We start from the raw sequence: 11,143 nt of genomic DNA on the forward strand, positions 1-11,143 counted from the left end.
TGGCCTTTACAGCACAGCACAGTCATTTCATAAGTAGAAATGCTTGATCCTATGGAGGCAGGGTGTCAGTGTGCATTAGGCACATCTATAATTGTAGAACTAAGTTTCTGAATGAATCAGGATGAAGTTTAATCAGTTTATAATGTTCAATAATTGTTTTAAAATTAGAAGCTGACCCTTTAAATTTTTGATGACAAAATTAGTATTTTCAGTGGCTGTTTCATATTCGTTTAGAACTGTGACTTAAGCTCTAACGTGGTTATTTGAGTGGGCATTGCTTTGGCGATGTAATGCTGGTTTCCCTCCATTGTAGTAGCCTATAGAATTTAACCCTGTTTTCCAGTATTCTGTTGCTTAAAGGTTAGTGTACTAATCCTGTAGTATAGTGTAAGAAATTATGCCGGTGAAAGGATTTTCTGAGGAGAATCACCTAGGAAATCTGTGTTAATCTTTCTCTATCTGTACAGCACTCAGGATTTGATATTGTTCTGCAGGACTGCTTTAAGTGGTAGGATCCACTTAAGTAGTAGACTCCTATGGCTGGGTTGGATATTATGAAAAGCTTCATTCAAGGGAAGGACATTGGCAATAGTACATGTAGAACTGAGCTATATTTGTGGCCATTATCTCTGCTTATAAATATTGTAGGAATGGAGTAATAGAAATAATCAAACATTTCCTCTCCTCTGAGGGACATTCTCTATTATATTTTTATGCATATTTGAAAAGTAATCCTTAAATAAATTACACTAATGCAGCAGTTTGTATGGAAATATTCATGTTCTTAGGATTTTGAAAGCACTATCTTAATATGTTGAAGTCTTTGTTTTTATTTATGTATTTTAACTCTGTGTGCAATTTTTATTTTCACTTTGAGTTTTTAGGGGTTTTTGTTTTTGTTTTTTGTTTTTTCTTTTTGTTTTTGTTACATAGAATAAAACAATATAAAGCTGTTTGTGTCCAAAATAGTAATTTTTAGGGAGAAGTGCCAATTTTGCCCTGTATGCCCACATATTTATATAATGCTCAGAAGTGTGTCTTATAAACAGTGTAATCATAGCAATGTCACCTGTACCTGAGTCCCATTGTGGTTAAGATACATAATTGCAGCTTTTATTTTAACATGTATAATTTGCTATCCAGAAGTACTTATCGTAGCAGGCTATTGTTTTTGGGTTTTTTTGTTTTGTTTTTCCTTCTTTTTAATCTTTATCATTAGCCTTTATTCTTAAAGCCACTTCAGTTTTAATCACTTATGTCTTGATATTAACATGTTTTAATTTATGTAGTATTTTATATTCAAGATATTTTACATATATATTCTGAATTGATATTCATTTGTTCCATGTTTTATCTTGCTCATAGTTGATTATTACTGTGACCTAGAGAGAGAAATACTGACTCTGGTGTCACTGGTGAGATTTATAACTCTGCTGTTAAATAAATGTTATTTCCCACTTTACTTCGCATCTACTCATATTATTGTTAATTAAGTACTAACCATTTAAAGAGTAGATATTTAAATAAACAAATAAATATTATTTTAACAACAAATATTTAAGTAAATAAATAAGCTATTTTCCCTTCCTTCTTCCTTATTTGGAAGGGGGCAAAATCATACTCAGACCAGATATGAATGTCTGCTTATACTTGTATAATCTATCACTTTATTATGTTAATTTAATTCTAGCTGTGTCATAACTTCAGGAACATTCTTTAAGGGTCCCCAAGTGGGATATTGTAAATGCTTTTAATTTAATCCTCTTAAAATACTTGTCAAGAAAGATATTTCTACAGTTTCTGTAATCTGTTCCAGCTTTGAGTATCTAAATTTTCTATTATAACAAGTTAACAGTAAGACCAATTATAGTCTGTTTATAGCTTGTGTCATATATATAAATATTTTTTCCTAATCTATGGTGTTTAGAAATTATCCTAAAATCAATCTTGATAGTCATATGATAAATGTTCCTTATTAAGCAAGAATTAAGAAAAGAATTAGATTCTAGGAGTATTTTTTTCCATGTAAAATGGAGCAATTACTAGCTGTTTTCAAGAAAATAACAATACGTTTAAATGATAGTGCAAAACATCCACTCTTTAAAGTATATAGGCACAGAAGGTATACAATATTTGATGTTTTTAAGTCTCCTCCTAAATGTATTCATTTCATAGTCATGTGGTTAAAAAAAAAAAACCAGTATGCTCCCCAACTAAAATATTTGTGCTATATTAGGATAAACAACAACAAAAGAATTTTTCTATTTTATCAAGATGTCAACTTTAAATTTTACTTTTTTTTTTCATATTGCCTGCCTTCTCATATAAAACAGGAAATGACAGAACTATGTTCAAGTCAGTTACGCTTACAGTTAAATGTTACCTTCTCTCCCTGTAGTTTATACATTCATTCCTTTTTAGGAGAAATGAAGTTGCAAGTCTAGAAATTGTCTTCTTTCTAATTTTACCTCCTATTTTTAAAAAAGCTAGAATGTTCCCTAAAGTAGGGGGGTAAAGGAGATTTGGCAGTTGATTTAAGATATAAGGATTGTAATCCAGTACATGATCAAAAGGAATTTGGAGTTAGAGTCATACTTCCCATCTAAAAGGCATCTTTTTGCATTAGAGAGTTTCTTCAGTTATAGCAGGTAGCCTAAGAATGGAGGCCGAAAAGTATAAATGTCAGCCCTCTGGTAAACTTGCTTCAAATTATTAATGATTCAAAATTGACAACGTTTCTGGGATGGAATTTAACTTGCAGCAAGGAAAATGGGAGGGTTCAGAACAGAAAATTTAGGCATTGGAAAGGAAATATATGATTTTGACTTTAGTCCTTGCTCAGATGCACCACTGTCCCACTGCTGTTGATATCTTTATTACCTTCTTTAATATGGATTCTTGAAGAGATTTACAGGAGGTAGAAATTCATGTTTCTAAATGATTTGAGTTTAAAATTAATCTCTTATTGATAGGAAAAGGCCATATCACTGGGAGTTTCTAGATGTCACTATGTTCTTATTTCAAAAATAGATTTTTCAAAAATTAACATTTCCCAATTATACTAAGTTCATGCTCACTTTAAGACATTTTGCTATAAGAAGCAGGAAAAAATATCCCCCAGATTTTCATTACATAGACCTACAAGTAGCCTTGCCACTATAATATTTGGCTTTTTTTTTTTGTAGTCCAAAGTCAGATTTTAAAAATAACTTTTTAAATGTACCAAAAGCAGATTTATAATATCCCTTCTATCTAAGGAAAAAAGAGTCTAAATTCCTTGTCCAGGGTTGGGAAACACCAATTTACAAATGCTCCTGAAGTTACTGTCTTACTAGCCAAAACTCTAAAAATACGAATTTTTTTTTTTTTGGTTGGGTAATATAGAATAATGATTGGAAAATGTGGACTTTCATAAAATGTAATGATAACATACTATCCTAGTAAATTATATTTATATGTTAATTCTCAAACAGAACTTTAAAAGTACATGTTTATAAAGATTACATATTTATAAAGATTATAAGGCATCATCTGCCAGTGTAGAAGCCACGTTGTTTCATTGTAACTTTCAAATGAAATCTAGAAAATTGAAAACAATTTTTTCCTCTCCCTGGGAAATATTTAATTTCCCTCTTCCAGGGTTCTCTGAAGTTTGTTTTGTTTTGTTTTCCCCCCACTGAAAACTGACCTCTTGCCATAAAGGTCAGAAGTTTAATTTAAAACTAATGGTTCAGGTGGACCCAAACCTTTTACATTTTCAGAGAGAGAGAGAGATTTAATCATTGTATTTGACTCCCTTGCTGAGAAGTCATTCAGATGACCTTGGGCCTTTTTTTTTTTTTTTTTTTTTTGTGAGAGTTAAAAAGTGTTCTGTATTTCTTTGTTATTTCATAATGAGATAGAGTGATTAGATGGTTTTGACCTGTTTACTTTTTGATTCCTTTAGTGAAATGTCACTTAATCAAAAGTCATAGAGATAGTACTCCCCATGAGTTACTAATTAGGAATTGTTGTGATACTGTGTCACGGTATTACTTTATTGATTCAGCCTGTGATATGGGATATGATTCAGAACACAAAATTTTATTTATTGAAGAAATCCGTGAAAAGTTGATCCATCATTTAAAATACAAATTTGGGTTTTCAAGGTCATTAATATTAGCATTCCCATTTTATGTGTTTCTTATTTTTATCAAGGCAGACATCTTTTAAAGCAGAGCACAATTCTCATACCTACAGTATTTAATGATGAAAATGAAGAAGGAAAAATTTCAGATTTTGTAGTAAGAACTTCCTAAGTCATCCTAGCACCAATTCTTGTAGATACGAGGGACCTTGTTTTTAATAAACTGTGAAAAAAGAATGGACCGCCCCTCTCCTAGATACAAGTTGTAACTAAATTAGCTCTGATATCATAGGTTGTTAGTTTAGTTGCTCAGCACTGCTACCCTGCTGTGTTCTCCAGATGCCTAGCTGGGGATTCTTTTGAAGGAGTCAGTCCTGTTAAGTCTTCAGTTACAGCCATAGTACAGAGCTTAAGAATTCCACCTTCTAGCCAAAATATCCTGTTGACCGAAGTCATGGGAGTGTAAAAGTGATAAAGAAGTCAGCCACGTGTGACTCTTGTAGCCTGGGGAAGAAACGTAGAATGAAGCCCCGTAGGAAAGAAAAAGCTATTGTATTTCCTGAGCAGTTTCTGTGCATTCAGCATTGTGGTAATGCTGATGGTAGTTTGTGTTCCATGGGATCGTACTTTCCAATCTTCTTCACATCGTGGCACACAGAGAATATTATGGGATTTGTCATAACACACCGAGGCAGACCTATAACGCTGCTGTTTGTCCAGGGGAGACTGCCAAGGAGCTCTAGCTAGCCTATACCTGGCCCAGCCATCCTGCAAGGTTAAGGGCAATAACATTTGGGCCCACTTATTCTCAGGATGTGACTGAGATCCTTAGCCAGACTACAGAGGTCTGCAGTGTGATCTGAGCCTTCAGATTTTGCAAAGTGGTTGGTACAAGACCGGGTTATGCAAGTTAATAACAAACTTACCTAGTGACCTGAAGAAAACCCTTGACATCCAAAGTATCTGGGTAAACTAAAGTTCCTATAGGAAGTAGTTTTGGTTTGGGGGCATGTAATTCTGAAAATGCAACAATATTAATGACAAGCAAGAGAAAATAAAGTGAAAGACCACACACACAAAAAAAAGTCAGAAGAAGAGGGGACAGTAATGGAGTCAGATGTGGGGACAGCTTAGTGGTAGGTTTTGGAACATATTTTGCTAAACAAATAGGTGTTTGGAGGGTTGTAATATCATCAGACTTGGAATCAGAGTTACTCTTAATGTGACTTCTTGCTAAGAATATAGAAGATCTAATTCTAGATTTATTTAAGGTTTTCATGTCTAAACTCGTGTATTCAGTAGGTTTGGTCATTTCTAGAATGTAAATTAAATATCCCTTATGAAAATTATTCTGTGATTTCTAATTAGTATTTGTTTTTCAGTGCAGTCATCACAAGTTGAGTTGCCGTTTTCCAAAGTAGGAGAGAAGTACTTGAGTATATAGCAGTTATTCTTCATATGAAATGACCTTGGGTTTGTACAGCCAGATAAACCCTCGGTGGAACCTAGTCACCATTAAAATTTATACTCAGTTATGAAATTCAAACTGGAAATCAGCTCATGGATTTAAGAGAATATAAATTCATTTATGTTGCCAAAATGTTGTACACAATGCTTAAGTAGCATTATTACTTTTGTTGTCCTGCATGTTTTCCCCTTCGAGAACAGCAAATGAACATAGTTTACAAACCCAAAACACTGTATTAACAGTGGGATATGGTTATAGCTTAATAATGTCAGGCCTCCTACCCAGAATGCATTAAGATAAAAGAATTCTCCGTAGAGTCAAGCCTAGCAAGTTGAATGTAGCATGAGATACTTATTCCCAAGTTTCTAATATAAAATAAACACAGAATTTAAAAACAAGAGTTATATTGTATCATGCTGGTGCTTTTATGTAATAAGTATACCATCCAAATAGGTATCAGTAAGACTATGTCTAGCATTTCTGCTGAGGTACTAATATCCTTATATTATTCTTTCATCTGTAATTGTATACATGTTAAGTTTATTTAAATCCCCATATTTCTGGCTGCTTAGGTTAAACTATGGACTTCAATATAAACATCAGTATTTTTTTTCTCCTTTCTCATCTCTAATTAGTAAGTTACTATTTTTCTGGTATTTTAAAAAACAGTTATCAAATTGTAAAAATCAAAATTTTGACAGCTTTTATATTTTGAGCTAAGTGCATCATCTCTTTCTAGAATGAGTCATTGAACTTCTTTTAGAATTCCCTTAAGAACAAATGATTATCCATCTGATTATATAAGGTCATTTAAAATTCTGTAGCATAATTGACAATCTCAAGTTTGTAAATCAAATATTATCCTTCATTCTAATAAAATTTCCATAATGAAAAGTTAGGTTTTTAAATAACTGAAAGTACAATCCTTCTTAAATTTAAGGTAGTGATGATCAGCATGAGTGTCTACAAATCGTCATTACTATCACCTAAGTCTTCAGGCTGCAGAGCATAGCTGGGAATCCTTCATAAATACACTGTTTAGGACTGTTAGATGAGTTAAAATCCAACAGGCTGAAAAATAGCTCCCCTTTTTTTGTCCATTAGGTTGTGATGATTCTCCTGCTTTTTGTATTTAAATTCTTAGCTCATTTCTGTTCATTGGTACCTGGTGAGATAGGCAAGTAATTATGTTGAAGTTGGTGTTAAGACCAAAATTACAATGCTTTTCTTAATGGGGGAACCCTGAGACTACCTGCTCAGTCCATTGAGGGGATTAAAGAGATGGTTCATTCCCATCCAGCTTTGTTTACAAACGGTGTTGCTCAAATTTAGGTGACTGGCTACTAGGGAAATAAATGAATGTGGAATTGAGGATGGAACAAAGAATTCAATGCTTTACAATAAATGGACTGTATTTGAGAGTTCAAGAAAGGATTGGAGAAAATAACTGAGTATGTAAACAATGGTAAGTTTCTGATTGTTCAGTTGAAGGCAAGTAGCTGGCTCGATGACATGATAATTGATAGTTTTCATCTGTGACCCTGATATCTTAGCCTCTATCTCAGAACTGAGAAATGAGCAGAGTTTATCAGAAAGGATTTTCATTGCTGGTATCTTTGTGTGTGCATGATGTATAGTACACACAGCTCTCCTTATTGATCCTTCACAGGTGTATTATTTACTTTGCCTTCCAGGTGTCCGCAAATATGGTAAAGATTTTCAAGCTATTGCAGATGTAATTGGCAACAAGACTGTTGGCCAAGTGAAGAACTTCTTTGTAAACTACAGGCGTCGGTTTAACTTAGAGGAGGTATTGCAGGAATGGGAAGCAGAACAAGGAACCCAGGCTTCTAATGGTGATGCTTCTGCTTTAGGGGAGGAGACAAAAAGTGCTTCTAATGTGCCATCAGGGAAGAGCACTGATGAAGAAGAGGAGGTGTGTTTGTGTATGGAATTTGAGCTAATATGAGTTGAGGAATCACCATTTTGTGTGGTGGTCTGTAAGGTTAATTGTCAGAGGACTGGCTGAATGAGCATGAAAGGTTGACAATACACTTACTCAGAGGTGCATCTCTCGTGACTCCTAAGTCATAATGACATGCTGAGTTCTGATCCTAGAAGAATGGAGAGTGTATTGTTCTTTCATAGTCTTTTTTTTTTTTTTTTCCAGTGTTAAGCTGTTTACTAATAAAGATGCCTGTTTGGTAGCTTCGTTGCTTTTTCGGTTTTTGGGTTTTTGTTTTGTTTTGTTTAAAATAAAAGAAGCTTGTGCTTCCAAAAAACACTGGTGTTGTTTTTGTTTTGTTTTGATTTGTTTTGTTTTTCCTGTGACAGCCCAAACTATATTGTATTAAGTTCATTAGGAACTATCATCTCATACATGTATTTTTGTTTCTTCACCTCTAGGCACAGACCCCACAGGCTCCTCGGACTCTGGGTCCATCACCTCCTGCCCCATCATCCACTCCAACACCAACAGCCCCCATTGCCACTCTGAACCAGCCTCCACCACTTCTTCGTCCAACACTGCCTGCTGCCCCTGCTCTTCACCGGCAGCCTCCTCCACTCCAGCAGCAGGCTCGGTTTATCCAGCCCCGGCCAACTTTAAATCAGCCTCCACCACCTCTCATTCGCCCTGCTAATTCTATGCCGCCCCGTCTAAACCCGAGACCAGTGTTGTCCACGGTTGGTGGTCAACAGCCACCATCACTTATCGGAATTCAGACAGATTCACAGTCCTCACTGCACTAAAATTAAATTGGACAGAGCTGCAGTAACTTTTCACCCCATCATTATACCAATGCTCATCTGACTGATGCAAAAGAAGAAAGAATCATCCTTCCTAGATACTGAGGCTACGACCTAGTTTTGTGGCAGTGGGCTAGCATAAGTGGATGTCTGAGAAATTTTTTAGTTCGTGCAACTGAAATGAAATACAACAGAAAGCCTACAGTTAGCCTCCTTTCTAGAGTATACATTCAGCGACATGATCTCATTAAAGGAAAAAAAAGATTAAGTATTCTATATACCAAGGTTTTTTTGTTTTGTTTTTACTGTATTTATTTTATTGAGAATCTTTATATTCCTGCCTCTTCATAGTCAAGGCTCTTAGTACAGGAATATTGACTTAGGAATTGTGAAAACTCCTTTAAGTTTCCTAAGTTAAGGATGTTTGACTTTTTCTCTTTTTTCTTTAATTTAATTTTAACAACATTTTCCTATGTTAGGAGTGCAAGAATAAATAGCCTGCATTTCAGATTTTGACATATGTTCATTTAATGCATATTTAAGAAATTATAGCTATATATCCCTTTTTCAAAAAATCTTGCTTTTTTTTTCTAAAGGAATTTAAATATATTCCTTTAAAAGAAAGCAATTTAATCAATTGCAAAGCAATTATATGAAACCATAAAGAATGTACTGAACCGATTAATCCTTTAACATACAGTTTAGGGTCCTAGTGCAAGTCCTTGCTTAAAGGTCATTGACCCGCCATCTGTCAGTGATAAGAGGATCAGAATAAGAATTTTAGCTACAGATGAGGACTTAATTTGTTAAAGTACAATGTCTTTAAGTTCCTTGAAAATGAAGTTAATTTTGATTTTTTTTAAATGTTTCTAAATGCTATCTGCTTTTAACTAGTAGTTGCCTACATTTGGGGACTTTAGAAGAGAATTATATTTTGTCAGTTATGTGGAAATAGTGGTTATGGAAGCATTTATTTACGATACCCTTTTTATGTTTAGATTCTGAACTTAAAATTGCCCTCATACTTATTAATATGGTCTGCATTTAATATAAAAGATGTTTTCTTGGTAAATCTCTATTGTACTATTTGAGTACATTTGTGTATTCCTTGCAGCCGACCTGTACTCGTGGGTTTGGTTTAGGGTTAAATCATCAACATTACTTCATAAAATAAATTTAAGAATTTGTTCTGTGTTATCTAAAGATGTATCAGTATATTGTCACAATTGTGCTGTTAACTTAAAATGCTGAGACCCCTTTTTATAAAGAAACAAACAAACAGAAAAACTAAAGACTTCTTAACGCAACACATAATCATTAAGCACCTACAAAGAATATTTTACAAGTGATAGTATTTCAACAATGTATTATTAATATTTTTGATACAATTATTTCATATTGGAATCATGACCTGTGCAAAGGGACAGATCACTTAGATTACTATACTAGTGGAACTTAAGCTAAATGTTTGCACATTCACATTCTCCTCACATTTAAGGCTGTTACATGAAATAGTCAGCATCTAAGGTCCTGATTTCTATTCTGAGATGTCATATATTTCCCAAATATTGGAAAAATAGTCCCTACCTTTTGCTGTAAAGCATTAAAGAGCTGCAAACAAATCCACTGATTAGTTTTAATTTTGACGTTTAGACCACTTATTTCCATAAGGACCTTAAGTTCTGGTGTAATCTAAACCTTTTTCCAGGGTGTGTTCTTTCTTTCTCGTTGGATCATCTTATGATTTAAAATTCGTAATACTCAAGAATTTATACTTACTTTTATTTTAAAAGCCACAGGGGACAGTTATATATCTTAAAGGAAAATATCTAAAGCATTTTTTAAAGTATTCAGATTGTCTTGCATATGTGCATACTAGACAGCTTTTATTGTCTTGTCTCTTGTCAGTAGACCTTCAGTATACAGTATGTGGGACACGTCAGTCAAGTTGGTCAGTGCCAGCCTCTGTCCAGCTGTTAAGTATATTGTGATTCATTTGAAATCTGTTCTACCCCAACCATGGGCAAAGGTGCTGTATCTGAGGGATGTGCTGTAATTTGATTTACGTACACTAGAGCACACAGTAGGAAAAAATCTTAGCTCCATTAGTAATATGACCCATGTATATAGTGAGATGTCTTTTATCGTGTGCTTTGCATATTTTGTAAATATTTTGCACGTCATCATTTTCTTTTTTGTTTAAGCAGTGTTTGGCCTGGAAGAGTGATATGCTTGCTGCTTAATCAAAGGATTAAAGAGTTAAAGATGTCTATGTCTTCTATCTTTATATAATTTCATGCTGTATGGAGAATTTAGGGCCTCTTCACTGTGAAAATTTAAATACTGATTTTTATAAAAAAAAAAGCAAAACCTAGAAATCTTTTAAGGACCATTTCATTAATTAATCTCAAGGTTATCATTTTTTTAATCTACACCCAAGTATTTTTTTCACTACATAACTAAAAATAAATCATGCTCTTGATACATCTGGTAATATTAATGAAAAAAATATTTTTCTATATGATTTAATTCCAGTGTAATATGGATGGAGGTAAAAGGTAGGTTATGATCAAAACATTTTCTTAATAATCTTATAATTAAGTAAAATATTTGTAAAATAAAGATGAAAGAATGTCAAATTCTGTCTTAATATAGGCCTACATTCTTTTTAGGAATAGATACAGAAAACAAGCAAAAAAACCTGACAGTCATGATTTTCAAATATATTAAGAATGTTGCAAGTACTTTGGTTAAAATGCCAAGTTTAGTTTTTAAATAAGTTGTATTCTTTTCTTTATTCC

The 11,143-nt window shown here is 33.6% G+C and overlaps 1 protein-coding gene across 5 annotated transcripts in view; it reads left to right on the plus strand.

Annotated features, from left to right (window-relative positions):
- The window catches only part of RCOR3 (REST corepressor 3), a 48,344-nt gene extending 37,732 nt beyond the window's left edge, over window positions 1–10,612 (plus strand). For 3 of the 5 annotated variants that reach the window (XM_032466414.1, XM_032466415.1, XM_032466418.1), the window contains exons 11-12: window positions 7,289–7,530; window positions 8,001–10,612. In XM_032466414.1, the coding sequence (XP_032322305.1) occupies window positions 7,289–7,530; window positions 8,001–8,345 (587 nt within the window). In that variant the 3' untranslated portion in view covers window positions 8,346–10,612. The remainder of the gene's footprint in view (window positions 1–7,288; window positions 7,531–8,000) is intronic. The other 2 variants (XM_032466416.1, XM_032466417.1) reach the window with 1 other exon arrangement.
- The last annotated feature ends 531 nt before the right edge of the window (window positions 10,613–11,143 follow it).

This window comes from Camelus ferus, chromosome 23, assembly GCF_009834535.1.
Source record: "Camelus ferus isolate YT-003-E chromosome 23, BCGSAC_Cfer_1.0, whole genome shotgun sequence".
In the NCBI taxonomy this organism is placed as follows: domain Eukaryota; kingdom Metazoa; phylum Chordata; class Mammalia; order Artiodactyla; family Camelidae; genus Camelus; species Camelus ferus.